Raw genomic sequence first — 21268 nt, 5'->3', positions numbered from 1 at the left:
TTTTTGTTTGACAATTCTGGTAAGGCTCTTCACATTTTATCTGCAGCTGTTTTGGCTCTCTTTGTTAAATGGGTTGGCCACCCCTGCTTTAGGACAGGTACTATTGGAAATGATCGTACTGCTATTCTTTATTTGGATAAACTGTATAGTCTGCTATCTGCTAAGATTCTATAGCCTTTTCTTCTGATATTTTCTAACAAAAATGTCCATAGAACTGCAAATTCTTTTGCATTTTGACCACATTTACAACTCCTCCTCCCTTGTCCAATTCAACTCTCAGATACTAAGAATGGGTCAAATCCTGCTCAACTGACTCATAAGTAACTCTCGAAGTCCCTAAGACTACTTGCACCAATAAAGAGGGCAAGATTTGGTCAGCTCTTACAGAATTTTTCAGTGAAATTAAAATAATCAAACCAGATTTTGGTACTGATATATGTAGATATCGGACTTATGCAATACTACTATTTACATCACTTAAAAATTAAAAATTCTTGACATCTTAAGCAAGACTATAATTTCAGGCTAGAAGTCTTAAGCAAGAAAATGTTGTATGTGATCTTTTGTAAATAATAAATCCTGCCTCTACAATATACACAAATAGCAACTTTCATCTTGGAAGATCCCTCAGTACTTTACAAACTCTAAGCTACATCCTGCAATCATTCCCCATGGCAGAACTCCCACTAATGGCAGGGTATGGCTTCTATTTATACAGGAATCACTTCACCCCTCCACTGACATGTAGCCATTTGCACTAGCAACACTATACAACAGACTGTAGGAGAGGAAGAGAACAATAAAGACTTTCGTTAAAACTTCAGGTTATAAGAATATAATCACCCAAGTTGGAGTTTGGCTCAAAGCCCAGGAGTTAACAACACTACCATTGGAAAGAGTATTGCTAAAATATTCACGGCTAGTGCTCAGGGCTTCAATACTACATATGTTATAAAAAGTGAACTGATTTATAGTACACCTGGAAACACTGTCAAGACTGGCAAACTCTCAACTTTCTTTTTTCATTCTTGCAGCTACTTGCAAAATCATGCAGTTTTTGCAAGATTTTCTTCAAAAAGCGTGAATTTCATCTAAAATAAACACTCTTGTTTCTTTTTATTAAACCTAAACTAATGAATACTGGTATGTAAACTCTCATGGACAACTACACTGTAAAAAAATCAGGTCCTGCTCCTGAAAAGACGTATGGTATGTCCAGCAATGGTGGCAGTGGATCGGAAGTATTTAGCCACACACCTCAGTGAAAAAGGGGCATGCAGCAGGGAACTGCCGGATCCCATCCCCACCACAGTGCGCTGCTGGTGAGAGCCTTCCCTGTGGGAAAGGAAAGACTCCACAAGAGGGCGTATATGCTGTTAATAATAACAATGTAGACAGGGGGAGGCACTGCTTGGGCATGTAGAGAACCACCTAGGGTACCTACCCTAAGGATTCAGATAGGTCTTAACTCTGCTCACCTGAGCAGTGCCTTACCACCCTCACTGTTATTTATTCCTGTACTAGGGAGGTGGGAAGTGCATGTACTCCATATGCTACTATAAAGAGCATGGAGAAGTAAGCAGGAGGGTTAACTTTATGCTTTGGACAATCTCTTTGAAGCCAGTGAGATTACTCACAATGCATAAAGTTAAAACATGTGCATCACTCTGAAGCAGCAGTCCTCAAATTTTTGGCCCACATTCCACACAGTGGAATGCAGACCTTTCCACGGACCACCAGCCAACCACCTATGATGACACCTCTTGGCTGGGAGGATGCGTGCAGGAATAGTCTGAGGGTAGGGGGTCTTGATGAGATGGAGGGTGCAGGAGCGGGGTAGGGGCCCACCTGTAAGATGGTTGCAGACCACTAGCTTTGAGAACCACTGCTCTGAAGGAATGTTGGCTTCGGTCCAGATTCAGCATGGTGCTTAAACGTGTGCCTACTTTTAAGCTATGAGGTGTGGCTTAAAATCATTAAAATGATTTGCTTAGCATTAGGAGTGATTGAGCACCTTGGTGAACTGGGACCTAATATGTATGGTGCATAGAGAAAAATAGAATTATATAAGGAAATGCCATTTAATGTCAAGCTTTTAAGAGGTTATTATTAAAAATTCCTTTGATTATTGCTCATAAGTATGGAAAATATATTGACCTGGCTTTTAGTGGATATTTAAAAGAAAAAACGAATTAAGTAGTAATTTATAACTGTTTGTATAAAAGCACAAATAGTCTTTTATAGACAACTCTCGCTCCAGCTAAATAGAGTGCACTCAAAAGCAGACTTGGGACTCTATTAATGAAGGATTTATACCCCATTTATGCTTAGGTTTTTGGAAGTTACCCCAAAAATATCACATACCCTTTATGAATTCACATCCTGCAGTAAGGATTCAACACTGGGGAAGAGATCAAGCAATTCAATAATAAGGAGAAATAGGAATGCAAAAAGGAATACAGTGACCAAGAATAAGCAATTTAAAAATGAGAAAGTCAGCTAAAAGTTGTTATCCATGCTAGTCTAGGCAAAGGTAGTCGGGATTTGCACAAACAGCTCTTTTAGCGTACAATTTAACAACAAAGTTACACACATTCATGAAAGTCCATGGGACTACTCAAATGCTTAACATTATGCATGAAAACCTTGATTAATCAGAGCTATGGGGCTTAAATCTGTAATATGCTGAAGGAGAGCTGAAGGCACTCAGCACCTTCAAAGATTGCTTTGTACCACAATATAATACCCTTAGGCTTTAGGGAACACTGTATAGACCCAGTGATTTAAACAGATAAGTCACAATCCAGATTTACACATATGCATTGGGTAACACTAAAACACAGGCTTCTGCTGGATAGGCCAGATGAGGAGATCTATGAGCTCAGCTAGTACAGAGCACTATCACACATTGATAGGTCTCTCATAATGCAGTAGACTGTTATGCCACTCACACTGTGCATATATCACAGTATCAACTTACATGCAATCAAACAAACAGACACAGGCATGCATCATTCACACTGTGTACTTAACTCAGGAATAAACACGCTATAAAGCATGTAACTAAAACATTTTATTTTAAGACAAGTAACTAATTTTTTGGTGTTTTTTAAAATAGTGTTTAAAGGAAAATGGCACTGGATCCTCTTCTCTCTGGAAAAAAAAATTAATGTTACTCAGGTTAAAAAGTTCAATCTAAAAACATTACATTACCCAGCCAGTAACCAGGTCTGCCTTCCCTGTCAATATTGTACAGGAAAGATATGTATAACTCAATAACCACAGATATTTAAACAAATACTGGGTGAAATCCAAGTTTCGCTGAAGTAAATGACAAAACTTCCACCAACTTCACTGGGGCCAAGATCTCATCAGCAATATTTAAAGGACAGTTATGAAACGTAAGTTCCCCATAACGGCCTATTCCTATAAAAACTTGCACACACAATTCTTATCACATATGTAGTCCTATTTAACTCAGTAAGTAAGCTTATGCACATGCATAAGCATTTTTAGGATCAGGCTCTAAGTTAGTTTTATAAATTGTAAGTATTATTACTATTAATAAAATAAAAAGACAATAACTTTACCTTTATTTAGGATCACGGTCTTCATTTCAGAATTCAGGTTACAAACCTGATGATTCAGTTTTCTTCACGAGGCACAATTTCCCCCATGATGAGAAAGACTAAATGTCTGTATTTAGACTCCTTTTTGCTAGATCCAGTTGGCCTGTTTAAAAGAAAAACAATTAAAAAAAAATCAAGAAAAGAGACTACCCTATTGCTAATAGTTCTTAATGTCCCAGATTCTACAAGTCTTACCCATACTGTGTATGATGTACATAAGCGGTCCTGATGTTTAATAGCTTCAGAGCTACCCCACAAACAACTGAAGATGAATAAGGGTAGCAGAAGCAGGCCCAATATTTATAATTGTGGGTATCTTCTGGAGCAGTGTTGCTTCTCTATTTACATACATCCCAGTTGTACACAGCATAGCCCTACATTATCACTACATGAGTAACATACACAGTTATTTGAGAGAGTATTTGCTACAAAATATTAACTACATATAATAGACATTACCATTTTTTAAATTAACTACTCAGCACATACCAAAACACACTTACCAGGGAATGAGGCGTAAAGGCCCCAACATGCCTTGTAATGCCTCTCCCAGGGGCATCACCTGAGCCCAAGGAAGAGAAATACTTTTATGTGGGTCCTCATTGAAACGCAAAGCCTCAGAGTGAGAGGATTAGTTCAGAAATAGCTACTGTTGTAGTTGGGGATGCCAGAAATCCCTAATTGAAAGCCTCTAGACTGCTTTTTATGGGGAGATAGTTTTTCAGTAACGCGCTGTCATCCAATATGTGATGACCATGTGCAGATGATAATATCATTGCACAGAGATGTTCCATGATGATGTACCTCTGCATCCCACTTCAACCATTTCCTCTTGTGCTACACAGAACTCTGTGAGGAAAAACAGGCATCTGGAGGGAAGTGACATTGCTCACCCTCAGAACCACATGTGTTCCTGTACTGTAATCTTGATTTCCATGATGTACAGATTTAAGAGATAATATTAGGCTGATTAGAAGTTTAGGTTCTGGAGAAAATGCATGACCAAAAATGTAATCAAGGAAATTCACCCTATACCTGGGGCCCCAAAAAGAGAGCTGGGCACCATTTACTTCCTAATTAAGCCCTAATTTGAGGAATTAAATGATGTACAGAACTTCTGCCTGGAGGTGAATTTTACCCAAAGTGAATATTTTTTGCATTAAATTTAAAAACAAATAATTAAAATAATTGTTGGCAATTTAAAAATTACTCTCCAATGATCAAAACCCCCAAGCAACTATATAAACACTCAGGCCCAGATACTAAAAGCTATTTAGCCACATAGCCCCCATTTAAGTTGGTGAGAGTTAGGTGATTAAACACTTTCGAGTATCTGAGCTTCATTAACAATGACCACCACAGAAATACTTATAAGTAAACTGTGCTTGCATATGAAATCCCAAAGTGAAATGAATTCTGACTATAGAGTAAAACTGGTTATATACAGCTCAGTCTAGTTTCACAGAAAGTCAAATGCAAAAAATAAACAGCATAAATGGTGGAAAGTATCATATCTGTTATTGTTGTATTATTTTTCATTACTTAAAAATAATTACTAGAAGTGTAAAAAGTTGGTTAGTATTAGACACTTTCCCCCCAGATATAACTAAAAAATAGCTTCAGTTTAAAAAAGAAACAAATATGTCAAAAATGAGATGATAGGGTAGTTAAATTGTAATTCTTCTAGTACATGGGTTCCCAAACTGGGGGACGTGAAGAAATTCCAGGGGGGGCGTGAGGCAACCCAGCTACACACACCCCCGTCAATCCCACCCCAAGTTTTGCTGCTATTTTTTTTGGGAGGGGGGTGTGAGGGTTTCTCAAAAATCAAAAAGGGGGGCGTGATGCCAAAAAGTTTGGGAACCACTAGTAGGTTTTGTTTTGAAGGGGAGATGCAAGCACTTAGACTACTGCTATTTAGAAAACTAGCTGCCCCGTATATAAAGAAACTCAGTTTTGCAAAATTGTCACTGCAGAGTCATGAAAATGTGATCACACAGCATCATAATTTCACTGCAGATGCCTCTTGACCTCTTGAACTGGTCTGCCCATTCCACCAGCTATACATATTGAAAAGAGGCCATGCCTGGTATCCCCAAACACCTGGAGCCTGCAAATGATGAGCTCCCCATAACCTGTAAATGGATTCCACTCCTTCATTTAAAAAAATAATCAGTAATGTCTTTAGATGGCTCTGCACCACCAGTGACCCAGGAATACTGGTAGGATTCCAACCCTCCTCTGTACCATATAATTGACTGGGACTTCTTAGTGGATTGGCTGAAGTGCTGCTCTCTCTTCCCAAAGTCTGTGTGACTGTAAGAAAAGCTGCTGCCACAGTTCTATTGAAGAACTGTGATTCCAAATTAATATAAAGTGTGTAAATATGGGCCTGATCCAAAGTCCACTCAGCCAATGGAAAGACTTTTGGATCAGGCCTGCATTTGGATCAGGCCCTGTGTGATGCAAAAGAAATCTGACAGAATCCTATCAGTTTACTAAAAAATATGCCATCCACAATAACATTGACCTTAATTTAACTCATGCACCACACAGACCTTAATGCTGATAATTAAATGGTGTGGCTGATTCTTACTGAAGCCATTTTCAGCCTCAAATACAATATGGGCTGAGATTTTCCCAGGGTACCTACATGCTGAGTACTTATTAAAATTAATGGGAAATAAGTCTTTAAAATCCTAGTCTATGTATTCCTGGAACTATAGTCATACTCTCAATATTACTTACCATCAATATTACACACTCTCAATATTACCCTCAATATCACCTGTCCTTCTGAAATAAAACTACTGAGCAAGGTAGCATCTAACAAAATAGGTAACTTAGATCAACGTGGATCCCTTCAGTGGTCTGCAAAGGCATATTATTCGCACTTCAATCCTCAATTGCATGCATCTGACACCTGAGGATGAGGTTGTGACTAATTCGGACAGGGTCACCCACATAGTGATCCCATGAGAAGAAGGGGATGCTCACATCCTCATGCATTTTCTAAGTCTAAGAACTAGAAGCCAGGAATGTAAAATCCCAGTTAAACAGTTAACTGGTTAAATATTAGGTTGACCCAAATGTTTAACCAGTTAACCAGGAGCTGAACTGAGGAACACTCCAGACCGGCAGAAGTAGCCCTCCGCTGGGGCTGGCTGCCAGCTCCCAGACACACACAGGGGCCACTGTTGGCTCTTGGCTCCCAGCCCCCGCTGGAGCAGCCTCTGTATACGGCAGTCCCAGGCTCCTCGCAGACAGAGGTTGCTCCAGATGCTGGAGCAGCTCCTGCCTACAGGGCATTCAGGTCCACGGACAGGGGCAACTCTGGACAAGAACAGTCCCTGTCCACGGAGGGTTTCCTCACTGGTTACCGGTTAACTGGAACCGGTATGCATTATCCATTAGGGCGATGCTTACCGGTTAATTTTTCATATCCCTACTAGAAGCCAGAACAAATAACTGCAAGTCACTTCCAGACATACTGTGTGATCTTCATACTGTTCCTCAGAATTGTTTTCTGACTATAGTATCTACTGGATAACTATGCCTTTCCTCTTAGGTTAAGCTCATGACAGGCATGGGCGTGCACAAGCGGGGGGACAAGAAAGGGACATGGACACCTTCTCCCCCATAACTGGCAGAGGCACAGAACTCCTCCAGCCCCAAGGCTGTGGCAACAGGAGCAAGCCCCTCTGGCCCTGGCACAGAAAGTGACACTTTACAAGAGGTCAAATTTAACTTCCCACGCCTGCCCCCGACATCGGGCCAGCTTGCATTTATTTACATGGCCCTGTCAAATGTATAGCCATGAAAAACATCATGGAGTGTAAAAGTAGATCTCCCTTGTGAAATCTAGCTATTGGAGGGGTAGGGCTGGGGAACCCCAACTGGACGCTCCTACTGTTCACTGGGTTCCAGCTACCTGTCCATTGGGCTAAAAAAGAATGGGACTTTCTCTTCCTCTGCACCATTGCTCTTGGGGGAGCTCAGGCCCACCTTCAGGTACCTCCCCTGACTGCAGGAAACCTCCTGGCTGCTACCAGTATTACAAGTGAAATCAGACCCATCTCTTCCTTTCCTAATCTCCCCCAGCTGTGGGAAGCTCTGGGGCTGCTGCCTTCAAAGCCCCACTTTTAAGACAGCTCCGAAGTGAGGGTGGCAATCCCGCAACATCACCTTTGAGACCCTCTATAATGACCCCATTTTGGGTTGGGATCCCCCATGGTGACAACAGCGTGAAATTTCAGATGTAAACATCTGAAAATGTGAAACAGACCAGCCCTTTGGCTGAGAAACTGATCAAAATGGACCATGAATTTGGTACGGCTTTATTTATTTGTGAACTATCTCTAACCTTTGGGTGAAATCCCCCTCAGTGCAGAGAGCATGCAAAAGACTCTGTATACCATTTATAACCTGCCTAAGGTTCTGATTCTGCAAAACATATGAGCACATGCTTAAACCCATTGCCTCTTCTGTCATCCTATTTGTTGAATCAGAGCCTACAACTCTGTTATAAGTAGTTCTTAAGTAGGGCTGAAATATCTATGCAAGTCCTTTGCACTTCTGTACCTATGGGCAAATTTCTGCTCTTAATTATACCTTCATGTAAACAAGGCAGAATTTGGCCCTGTATTCTTAGCAATAATAATAAAAATACAGTTTTTTGTACTTTACTGCTTATATGTTGCTCTAGGTGCAATCAGAGAGAGAATTTTGAAAATAATCATTTAAAATTAAAAGACACTTTATAATTCAGATGAGTGAGCATATGTAACATCTTGAAACAAGAATATTAATAGGAAAAGCTTATCAGAGATACCAGAAAAGAGAACCTCATTGTTCAATAAATAAATCCTCAACAAATACAATTTAAAACATACCATAAATAATGAAATGCATCAGGAGACATTGAACTCATGTAGAAACTATACTTCACAGTGAAATAAGCATCATTTATACAGAAATGATTACATATCAGGAATTAAAACATAAAACTTGGACTCATCAGTCATTTAACTTACTGTCTCCTTCCATTACTTCCTCATGAGAATTTTCTAGCAGAAGGGTGGTAGAGGGCTGAACTAGGTAACTGCTAAGAGACATAGAAATACAGTATTTGTGAGCAATGTTTGGTATTTGAAGGCATCAATTTATAAATTTAATAAGAAGACCAACACCAGAGCTTGGCCTTTTGACCAAAACGTAAATCCTCTGACTGCCAATGTTCTGCTTTATTAGAAGTATTTGCCAGCTTTTGGGGAGAAAAATGAACATATGATAGTTGACTGAGATATGAAAATTATGATTCACTGCAACTGGAAAGCACTGGGTTGTGCACATAATAACACAATAGATGTAATTTGGCAAATCTTAAATTCCATCATTAGAATTCAGGCTTTCTCTGACAGATCAGAAATCAAACATTTCAACACCGTGACATTTAAAATGGAATGTAACATGCACAGCAATGCATTCATTCCCTTTTGGAGCCTGCTCTTTGGTGCTTTACTCAGAAAATCTCCCATGTACATCTATGAGAGTATTGTCTGAGTAAGCAGCCCAACACCAGGCCTGGCCTGTTCAATTAACATTTTTCTTTTTAATATTTAATATTTAAATCACACAGGAAAATAAAACAAGAAACACAAACTGAGCAGCTAAGTGCAAGGACCAAATTCGTCCTAATCTAAAGTAGGCTGAAGAATTTGGTGTCTGAGAGGATGCAGCAACACCAAAAATGGTAATCTCACTCTAACATCAAAACCACTCTCCTGTCAATCATATTGCAGCTATCCACAGTACAACTTCAGAACCTGCCAAAGGAGAAAAGTATTCTGCACAGACTACCCTCTGGATATGTACATTTCTACCTATTTGTGGGCGAGGTTCAGGTCCATGAGTTTCATGGCTACAGACAGGAAGAACTGAAGGGAGAGTTAAACGGCACTGGTCACAAAATGATACACTTCAAAATCACATTTAATGTTGTATCTATAATTTAAGCTTCAAACACTTTGATTTTAAAAATTGTAAAAGGACCTATATATAGAAATGTGCCTGTAGTGCCTCAAACATTTGGGATTCTTTAGATCTAGATCCAAACTTCACAGCCCTGGCCTGTCTCTAGAATGGGAGAAATTAAAAAAAAAATCCAAAATGACTGCTGAACTTTGGGGTGAACTGGATTTGGGCTTGATTCTAGATTAGAATCACATGTCTGTCCTGTGGTTATGAGTTTATTAGTGTGTAATTAAATGGAATTTTGTGGTGGCTTATCATTTCTTTACACATTCTTCCAAAAATATGTTAAAGATGCGAAATTAGGAGCAGTAAAATTCTGAGTCAGTAAGAAAATATTGAAATTGTCACTTTAAATAAAAACTGAAAAACCCCTAGTAATATAAACTTACTACGCCAGTTGGATCTGACATTTCTAATATGAAAGGCTAACAATAAATACTGTGTAAATTTCACAAGTGATACCATAAAATTATAATCTCACAGCCTGCTTCTCTGCTGTTTGGCACCTGGTATAGTTATTTTACCTGTGCAAATTGAGGATACAATACTACTAAATCAGATTCCCCCATTCACATGCCACTGATAGTGTTTTAAACATACTTTGCACAAGTATAAATTACACAAGTGTGGTGTACTGCAAGGTGTATTGAAATTGTAAGCTATAGCTTGAAATGCTTAGGGGTTTTCCAGGTCCTGCTTTCAGGCCAGCAGTATCTGTAGGGAAGCATGTGATTGAGGACCAAGCACCAGTTGGTTTGCAAACAGTCACCCCAGTGTAAAGTAGGGATATTAAAATGTGTTTATTTTTGTAAATGTATAATTGCTGAAATGTTCTCAGTGGTTAATCTCCCCAGGGGTGGGAGTGATGTCTGTAGAGAGCCATCTTAAAAATTGACTCCCCGTGAGTACCGGCTCCCATTCCCACTGCTGCTGCCTCTGATACAGAAGCAGCAGCAGCATGGGGGGGGGGAACAGGCAGCTCTCGCTAGCCCTCCTTCTGTGGGATGCAGCGGGGTGAGGGTGGGGGTAGCAGGCAGCTCCACAGGAGCTGTCACACATAGGGAGCTGGCTTAAAAGCACCGATACAGAGGCAGGAGTGCAGGGGCTGCACATAACCGTGATGGTTAACTGATGACATTCACATCCCTAGTATAAAGAGGGGTAGGTTATGTGTCTCTGTTTTAGGGAAACGCCTGCTTTCTATCTGTTTTTGTGTTCTTGTGTGTTATTCTGAATTTTAGGAGATAAAAGTAGTGTTATATTACCACCCTGCACCAAGAGTATTTATGTTTTTATTGTATGTTTCTCTGTTTCTTTGCCATGAACATAACAAGGTACCAGACAGCAAAGCATCAGGTCTGTGGCTAAGCAATGTTAAGGAATGGGAAACACAAGGGTTTCTGACCCTTTGAAGGATCATGTACAGACATGTACCATGCAAGGAGAAGTTGCATGAAATATGAAATTGCATGAAATATGAAATTTCTAGAGACGGGTGCATTAATCTTCTCTTACGAACATGGCTAGGGACATCCTTGGTATTTTGACAGAAATACAAATACCTTTGGCAATAAAGGAAAGAGTCCAAATATGCACAGATGGTAGCTTTCATCTTAAATTAAAAAAATCATCCTTTTGTTGTCCTTTAAGTTTCAGACAATAATTCCTAAAGGAAAACACAGAATAAAAACAAGTTAATTCCTCTGGGCCAACCAGCTGTGTGCATTTGGATTTGTTATTCTCTGTACTACCTCCAACACCACAGGAGCCAACTCCTCAAGAACTGGTTATTGTATGAATATTTGTAAATAAGGCTTTAAGCCTTGAAATTTTAGAAAATAAATGTTGGGTTCAATTTAAATACAAATCCGAACCCATTCAGCCAAAGAAATATAGGATAATCTTACTCCCATTAAAGACAAAATGCTTGCTGATTTCCTATGGGAGTAGAATCAGGTTCTGTTTGAGAAACAATTTTTCTATGGGCCCGGGGTAGGCACCCGCAGAGGTTTAGCCGCGTTGTGGGAGGGGAAGGGAGCGGGGGGGGGGGGGGGGGGTATGAGGGTCACAGATGGGGAGAAGGCTCATGCTACACCATTGGACTGACTCTCAAGCTCCCAGATTTCTTTGATAGCATGATACCTGAGTATCTTTATTAGAGGCCTTTGAACCCTCACTGTAGTTATCTGGTGCCAACTACAAACATGCTATGTATAGCCACTGACTCACTCTCTGAGAAGTTTGCTTTCTAGGAATCGTGTTTTCTTATTTAAAAAACATTAAAGAACTTACAGTGTCAATAATAACGCTGTTAAAGGAACTACAAGTTGAATTTTTCTAGCCTGGCACCCCAGAATTTGACTAGTACCGAACCAGAGAATTTATGGAACCACGGGAGGTGTCTAGCAGCATTACTAGCACTTCCACTGCTTACTGGGCTCTCAGAAGACATTTAAGGGTAAATTAGAGCTAAATAACAGCACAAAACACTGACAGCCAGGACCAGTGGCTATAAACAAACTGTGGAAACTTGGACACACCCATGATAAGTGGACCTCCGGCTAACTAAATTATGCCGTACCACAGATGTTGCTGGACCAAGAGAGTTCCAGACTAGAGAAGTTCAACCTGTATACTTGAGGAAGTGTCCACAGGTCTCTCCTGAAAATGGTTCTGAAGAGCATAAGCAAAAGGTGAATTTCACCTCTTTGCAGGGGATCAGCAAAAGAACTATGGTATGCACCAACTAAGCCCTAACTTCCCTCAGAGTGAAATCCTGGCCCAATGACGTCAATTGCAAAACTACCATTGGTTTTAATGTGCTCAGGATTTCACTCTCAAGATCATATTAAGTTCGCCCTGAATGCATTGCCATCTAGCAGTGAAAACTAGGGAGGAAATTATTTTATTTCTTAATGGATTTTATTTATATTACAGTTTCTTACATCTTACAAATGTGAACTCAGAGGTCAGTCTATCTTTGAAGCAAAGTCAGGAATAAAAGTTCATAAAGGGTAATGGCAAAGGCACATCTGATGGAAGAAAGGTTCTTTCATATTTAAAGTAATAAGTAAAAGATGAAGCTCACCTACACTGTGGCCTTATCAGAGAATTACCATAAGACTTAGTTCAATGCCTGGTGAACTACTAAAGTCTTCTTTATATGCTAATAGAATTATGAAAACAGTAAATCATATTCTTAATTTCTCAGTGGTGATGTAGAGATAAAAGCAATCAGGTATCAGTGCAATAAGTGTGGAATAAATTGCCTAGATAAACAAAGAAAAAGTTATGGTAACAAACAAATATTTGTCTTACAAAATAAACATGGTAGGAATATGAAATAACTTTCTCTTTACTTTACCCATCATGTTAAATCATGCAATAGATATTATGATATTTAAGACTGGAGATGGATTGCCTTTTAAATAATCATGACATGTGTTGTTTGTCTTCTTATCTAAAGTTTAATTGTGCTTTTTAATATTCACTTTCTAGGCCAATGAGGCATGGGCTGGGCAGTGAAAACCAAGTTTTCTTCTGCTACATTTCCTTTTGCAAGTCACTTGTATAGCACAACAAGCAAGCTGTCCAGTCAAGAGGACACTACTCCACATGCTCCACTATATTGCACAGACACAGTTGACTCCTATTTACTCCTTGCTTGGTCCTGAATACATAAATACTGGGGTAGAGAAGGGGCTTGAAGGGGCTCAGTTTACCCCATATATTAGTCATACAGCCCCTTCCTACAGTAAGCAGAAAAAGTTGCAAGAAACCATTGTTCTGAGTCCACCATACCTGTATAACAACCTTAAATATGCACACTGTACTCAAGTGTTTTACAGGTACCCGTTGCATGGCAGAGGAGCCCATAGATTTATTTTTATTTAGCCAGACTACACTCACTTTAAGTAGCTTTCATGGATATTACTGCTTACAAGAATTAGGATTCAAGAAGTATCTGTTTTATTGTTTATTCTGACACAATAACTGCTGCATTCATGGGCATAAAGCAGCGTTTTGGAAGGTTCCATGGTATTTGTGATAAAAATACAGTAAAAAAAGCACTCCATTTTTGCCAGTGGAGTTTGCATTTTCTATATCCACTATCTAACTTGCCAGTAGATATACAGCAGCAATCAAAACAGAAGAGAGTAGCTAGACTTTGAAAACAATAGTGACAGTACATGGCTAAGGCATATTACAAGCACCATGAAGCAGGGTATGCACTAATAAATATCACATAACAATAAGGCATGTGTTCAACAGGACTAACATCATTAGTAAACACAATGTACAATCTCTCTGAACAAATATAATTTTGTTAAAAAGTCTGAGTAAACAGAGCCTTGGTAATAAAAAATACTAGGGCTATGTCTACACTGCCGAGAAAAGTCGGAAAAAGATACACAAAGTTGCATACAGTTTTCCACTTTTTTCCTCGAAAGAAGCTTTTCAAAAATTTGGCCCATCTCCATGGGGTCAAATTTTGGGAAAAACTCCTCTTTTCTCACCACGAGGAATACAGGGATGCCAAAAGAACACGTCTGCTTTTTCGGAAACTGTGGCAGAGCTTTTCCGGGATACCAGAAAAGTTCTGCATCTAGACATAGCCTAGGCTTATGATCCAGCTGATGATTCAGCTCCTACTAGAATTAATGGGAGTTTTGATACTGATTTCAGTGAGTAGGACTGAGTTCTTAGTAATCAGAAGCCCTGATCCTGAGTTCTTAGCCCTTCCAAAAGAAGAACATTTAGTTACACCAAATCTACAATGAATGTACATTACAGTTTTATTATCAGCTCAATTATTTTTTTCATCCAGAGTGTCTTTTATTTTACCTCCCTCTTCATGTTTTCTTTTTCTGAGTTTTGGAGAATGTGAGCAACACAAAAACCTCACTGGAGAGCAGAATGTGGCTCATTTTCCCAGTACAATATAATGTTGTTTTTTGTGCTGAGAGGTGAGATTTGTCGTATTTTTTTTTCTTTCAACCAACTTCAAATGGTGGAAGTTACAAGTTTTCAAATTACATATAGCCCATCATAGCTTGAAAGTTCATCAACAGAAGTTGGTGCAATAAAGGATTGCCTCATTCATATTCTGGGGTCAGCATGGCTACAACAACACTGCAAAAACTGCTTTTAACCTATACGTTACTGTTTAGTGATCCCCATGTGAACTTAGTATATAGAGTCTGTAACTAGACTCAGATGATTTTGGTTTGGTCTATTTGAATAAATTGTTTGACTGTTAAGGATACAGACTATCCCTTCCACACATAAATCTTCCTAAGGGTAAAATATGTTCCTCATGCTGCAGTTAAAAGTGGATTTTCCCCTGCAGGGAGTGCAGTTTAAGCCAAAAGGGAAAATGAAGGAATTATGTCAGTAAAATCAGCAGATCTGCTAGATCAGGGGTGGGCAAAATATAGCCTGAAGACTGAATCCATCCGCCAAGCCACCAGGTCCAACCCCGGGAAGTCTCAGCCAGGCTCCCTGCCTGTCCCGTCTCCTCTCTGAAGGCTGCAAGCCCAGAGTGAACAGGGGTGGAGCGGCAAGAGGGGAGGGGGCAGGAAGAAGGGAGAATAGGCAGTCTGCAAAGTACCTCTCCCCCTCTGGCCTCACAGCATTCAGAGCCGCACATGATCCCTGCAGCCAGTGTAGGGGCATGGAAGGCAGGGACCCTGGCTGAGGAATCTATTGGGCTTCTGGCCAGGAACTGCCCAGGTAAATGTCTCTTGGCCACAGCCTGCCTCTGGCACCCCAGCTCCTCCCTCCCCCCCAAACACTTACCCACCTCCTGCACTCCTACCCCCTCCCAGACCCTGCACCCCAATCTCCTGCACCCCTCCCCCAGGTCACAACCCCCTACTAGACCCTGCACTCCCTACTGCACCCCTCCTCCAGGTTGGAGCCCTCTCCTACATCCTAGACCCTCATGGCCCCTGCTTCACCCCCTCCTACACTCCAGTATCCTGCCCCTGGTCACAACCTCACAACCCTGTCCTTTATCCCAAACTCCCTCCCAGATCCCATACCCCATCCTGCACCTCAATCCCTTACCCCAAGCTCTCTTCTGCACCCAACCTCCATCTCAGAAGAGTGTAGTCCTTGACCACTTACCAAATTCTTGGCATGCCGTACCCAAATATTATTGCCCATCCTCACACTAGATCCACATGAACCTGTTTTCCTTGCAGAGTGACATCCAATCTGAGAATCTCTCTGCCTTCCTTTTCTTTAATTACATGGTTTCCTTTAGATCTCTTTCTCTGAGAGCAGGTCTACACTAGAGCTGCTAAATTAATCCCTGGGAATCAACAAGTCTTGAGAGGACTGTAAACATGGAGGTGAATTACTGTTGCTTTCACCAATTAAGTCGTGGATAAATTTCTACTGGAAAATCCACATCATCCAGAGGTAAATTGTCAAACTCCTTCCCTCTCCTTCAGGAGGTTACTTTTAAGACACACAAATCCCAAAGCCTACAGATGTCACACAAAGAGACACTTACAGCTACAGGTGGAGTTCTTCCTTCTATCTACAGGAATGGATGGGGTTCTACTTTATTTTGTTTCGCTCCACACCAAGATGAAAAGAGAGTCTAAAGCCCTTAAATTCTGTCATAATGGCTTTCAAAAGTGACTAGTGATTTTGCATTCTCAATATGAGTGAGCTAAAGGGGGCTAATTTTCACAGAATTGGTGCTCAGCACTTTTTGAAAATGAGGCTCCTTCAAAATGGCTCAGGTCAGGCATTCCCGCCCCCCCCCCCAAAAAAGGCAATAAATGTTGCTATTCATGTATACAAATCTTGGGCTATAAATCTAAATAAAAAAAAGTTTTAATATGTAACATCGAAAACATCTTCCATTTAAAAAATAATTTGTCAAACAGTTAATCCTTCATATGGTTTATGAATATTTAATAATGAAAACATAGGATACAGAGCTGTAAAAGTCAGCTTCAATGCATGCCTAATAAAGACCTGACCTTGTCAGGATCCCTTAGACAAAACTCCTACTGAAGTCAACACAACCTATTAACTCTACTAGGTGCAGACTGCATTCCCACATTTTTAAACACAAATTTTATATTGATTTTAGTAAGCAGCCTTAGATCACTTGTGCAAGTGGTCAAATTAATACAATAAAGGCTTAAGAGCTGTATTCATCAAGTCAATATTTCACAACCTAAAATGCCTTTACTTGAGGGACAAATGATTTCAAAAGACCCATAACAATTTATACAACCCTAATTTTCAAAGTTCAATATGAAGGATTGATTCACAGACCATAAAGGCTCTGAAGGGAATATTAGGGTCAATCTAGGTGAAAATAATTTTTTGCAAGTGCCAGAATACCAATTTTCACAATAGACAGTAACCACAAATGGTAAGTTATATGGGCTCATGGTACTTGTGCCTGTCTCCACCAATGTTTGCGTTTATATTTTCAGAACTGTCCTCTCCATAGGATGGACCGGGGCAACCACCATAGCCCTGCGCTTCAGGGGCAAGTGGAGTCCAGGGCAGCCTGGGGTAGTGGGGACCCTGAAGCCTTTAACAATGAGCAACCTGGCCCCAGTTCACCCCACCAGCTCCTGAATTCGCTCAGGGGAGGAAGCCAAAAAACAACAGGATGGTGGTGGTGTTTTGGGAGATGGGATGGAACAGGGGTGGAGAAGGGACGGGGCAGAAAGAGGTGGGACTGGGGCAGGCTGAGTCCAGGTTATTCACTAGTATCAGTACTAGGTCCCCTTCCCCCAACTCTTAGGCTACCCTTGATCCCGTATTGCCCTGAAGCACAGAGCCCCCTGAAGCACAGGCCCCGGGGTGGTTGTCCTGATCTCTCTTATGGACTGGATGGTTTGCTTAGACCCATTTTAGGCACCACCAAAAATTATACAAACCTGGTGCTCATTAGGGATATGAAAGTGTAAACATCTACATGGTTGACTGATAAGCCTGGGCCTACCATGCATGGTTACATGCAGGCCTCTCACCCCTTGCTGCCTCTGATATAGAGGCAGCACTGTGGGTAGTGTGGCAGGCAGGAGCTGGTGCTCATGGGGAAACGTCTTTTAAGCCAGTTCACCGCATGTACCGGTTCCCGTGGAATCGGTTGCCCCCCTGCATATAAACTTTTCAGCAGTTACACATTTTAACATCCCTAGTGCCCATGACAGTAACATAATCTAGGGGACCAGTAAATAATCTCTTTCACAATCACAATTGGGCCTACCACAATGCAGGTGTATATGTGTATAAAATCACTACTGTTCACCTAACAGTGCAAGTACACATGCAGGCAACCTATTAGACCATTTGCATACAAAAATTTTAAAAAAATCATTTTTGGTAGATCAGTTTAATAAACTAACTAAAGAGGCTGCCCCAGCTCCTTTTCACACTTGCATCCACCTGTGGCATGATAGCATGGATCAACTCCTTTCAACTCCAGCAAGCACACCAGAGGTCAGAAGAGTAACTGATCAGAAGAAATCACTGCCTTCCACACAGGGTTGGCTCCCACACCTATTGGTTTAAAGGGGCTTGCATGTGTAAGGGGAGTGAGATGGGGGGCCTGCATCAAGCAGTGGTGGTGAACCTATGGCTTGTGAGCTGGATGTAGCTCCCTTCCCCTTACTTTGATCTCTCCCATGATGAGGCTCAGGGTTCACCAGCGGGGTCAGCCAGTGCTCATGCTTCAGCCCCATGGCAAGTCCCCAAGCCTTGGTGCCCTACACGCGGCTGGAGCAGTAGCAAAGCCCCAGCACTCAGAGCTGAGTGTGAGTGAGGCCAGTGTCTTTTTTTGTTTCGCACTTGAGTGTGGCCCCCCTACTGATTTTTCTGTGGGCCAGTGACCCCGACCACGAAAGGGTTCCCCATCCCTGGCTACCGCTCTAGAGAGCCAGCTGCCCCCAGAGAAAGCTGCACAATGCTCTCGCCATCTGCTGCCCTTTCCCCGCCTCCCGCCCCGGCTCGCCCTGCTGCGCTCTAGCGCCCCCACCCGGGGCCGGGTGGCGCCGGGCTGCGGGCGGCGCCCTGCTGCCCTTACCGGCGAAGTTCTTGGTGAAGACCAGGGTGACGAGCAGAATGGGGATGAGGACGGTGCCGATGGTGACCACGCGGTCGAAAGGCAGCTCCAGCTTGAGCTGCAGCAGCAGGGCCGCCAACGAGCCGGCGGCCTTGTCGTCCTGCTGCCCGGGCAGGATCAGCTCCTTCAGCTTCTCGCCCGCCAGCAGCGCAGTAGCCATGTCGGGATGGTTATCGATGATGTGTTGCATAAGCGGCTGCAGGCGGGTTCACGCCACTCCAGGCTCCTCGCAGGGCGGCGGTGTTTCGCCTGGGTGTGACGCTCCCGAGGCGCGGGCGCTCCCAGCCTGCAGGGCGACACCGACAGTGAGAACAGCCCGTGCCGATGGATGCCGCAGCCAGGGGCCAGGCCAGGTGGGGTGGCGGGCTGGCTTGCAGCAGGGGCACCATCTTTGGCTCGTAGAGATGCTGCTCCTATGGAGACAGCGGGTCTGCTGCCGCCCGGAAGTTATCCCGGGCAGGCTCCTCGGCCAGGCAACAGAGCTCTGCCGGAGCAATGATGCAGCCAGAGCCGCACGGCGAGAAATCAAAAGTGCCACCCAAGCGAGGCGGCGCTGCGAGCTGGGCAATGCCAGCCAGGGAAGGGCCCCCCTGCACGAGAAGGCAGCGGTAAGAACCATGCATCCAATGCAACGAGCGCTGCAACACCCAGCCTGCCATGCCAGAAAAGCCGGCCGGAGCCGGGCTGCCAGGGCTCGGGTAAAGTGCCGTAGGCACCGGGAGCAGAGCATTTACCTTGTAACTTTGGGCTCTTCAGCTCCAAGCGGCTGCCAAACGGTGACGTTGTAAATAACCGCAGAGGAGAAAACAACCTACCCGCCTCGCTCCCTGCCGGGAGGAGGGACGGCCCTTCCCCAGCAATGCAATGGCCCCAGAAGCGGGGCGCGCGGGGGGGTTATTTAGCAGCGCTCGTGACTGCCGCGGCTGAGAGGCGCTTGCAAGGCGATGTCCGCCTGCAACGAGCAGGAGCAACGTGCAGAGCGGTTGAAGAAGGGGCGGGCAGCGGGAGGAGGCTGCAGCCCAGGAGCCAAGCGGCTGAACGCAAGGGGTCCTTTCAGTTTTTAAGCCAAACATCTGGAGCCTGCCTCGTTAGAAGCAGCCTCCGGGGTGGGGGTGATTTGCAGGGGAGGGGAAACTGGGAGCAGCGTTAGCTGTTACCAGGCAGGCACGGCAAGCAAATGGGCTGCAGTGTAGCGCTGCCACGCGCTAGGGCTGTGCCGCCGCAGCACGGCCCTGGGCTGCAAGCAGCCGGATTTGGAAGTTCACTGTTTCGAGCATGCACTGCCCCAGCCTCACCGGAACGGGGGTGCCCCACCTGGGCACCCTGGCATCAGAACCGGCTCCCTCCTGCAGCCCGTGCTGGAAGGAGGAGGGAGGGATTGCAAGGAGAGGGGCACAGCAGCCTTTGTTCCCGGAGACAAAACATGCCCTAGGGTGTGGAAGGACGGGTCCAGATAAGCAGACTCGGGGAAGGGGCAGGAGATGAGGCTGAGAAAGGAGGCGATGGCCTGCAGGCTGAGTCACAGAAGCTGGGGGCTAAGAAGGAGTCCAGGGGGAAAAGTTACTAACCCTGGAGTGAGCAATTCGTATTTTTGCCCAGAACAGGACAAGAGCCTTACAGAGGTTGAGTTCTTGGCAGGTTGACCTCAGTATCTCCTGCCCAAGCTCTGCTATTAAAGGCACAGGGTAGTCCAGCACCTACATATAGTCTCTCATTATCTGAAATAGAATCGTAGAATCATAGGACTGGAAGGGACCTCGAGAGGTCATCGAGTCCAGCCCCCCACCCTCAAGGCAGGACCAAGCTCCGTCTACACCATCCCTGACAGATGTCTATCCAACCTGTTCTTAAATATCTCCAGAGAGGGAGATTCCACCACCTCCCTTGGCAATTTATTCCAATATTTGACCACCCTGACAGTTAGGATCTTTTTCCTAATGTCCAATCTAAACCTCCCTTGCAACACTGATGCAATGACCTTCCAAAACAGCCTTGGCTCAATACAATATTCAGGCTGGCCAGCTCTTGCAATTTTAACAACCCCAGGAATGATATTACAGGAGATGTCAGCTTTCATTTGCAAATATTACGTATATAGCTCTCCTACATTTAGAGAAAAGCTTGAAATGTGAAGCAAGTGCACCCTGAAAACTCAAAAATCAGAACAGCGATAAACAAGAGCCCAATGATTTTAAAACAAATCTCATGATTTTTGCAAGCCAGGCTCTTTTGAAGATTTGTGGAGTTGGCAATATTGAAAACCTTACACACAAACACTAATTTTATATATACGAGCATCACACATATTTTTAGTGTTTAAAATAATTCTATTAGTTTATGTAAGTGTAGTATATTTGCAGTTAGCCTCAGATCTGTTCAAGTGTCTTTTTGTTCTGATTGGCTGACGGGTACTTGTCATTCTGCACAAAACATAGTTTCACTCCTAAAATGCATTTAAAAAGCCATATTTGTCAGTTATTGTCCTTAACACACCCAGGGTATG

At 42.9% G+C, this 21268-nt stretch overlaps 1 protein-coding gene across 1 annotated transcript in view; it reads right to left on the bottom strand.

Moving 5' to 3' along the window:
• Positions 1-20590, bottom strand: part of PANX2 (pannexin 2) — a 34448-nt gene extending 13858 nt beyond the window's left edge. Inside the window, exon 1 of the mRNA XM_089778839.1 lies at positions 18727-20590. Coding sequence (XP_089634965.1) covers positions 18727-18955 — 229 coding nt within the window. The 5' untranslated portion in view covers positions 18956-20590. The remainder of the gene's footprint in view (positions 1-18726) is intronic.
• Positions 20591-21268: the final 678 nt, after the last annotated feature.

Source organism: Pelodiscus sinensis, chromosome 1 (genome assembly GCF_052426305.1).
Source record: "Pelodiscus sinensis isolate ZL-2025 chromosome 1, ASM5242630v1, whole genome shotgun sequence".
Classification (NCBI taxonomy): domain Eukaryota; kingdom Metazoa; phylum Chordata; order Testudines; family Trionychidae; genus Pelodiscus; species Pelodiscus sinensis.
Note: the sequence above shows the minus strand (reverse complement) of the source record. Positions and strands in the feature narration are given on the sequence as shown.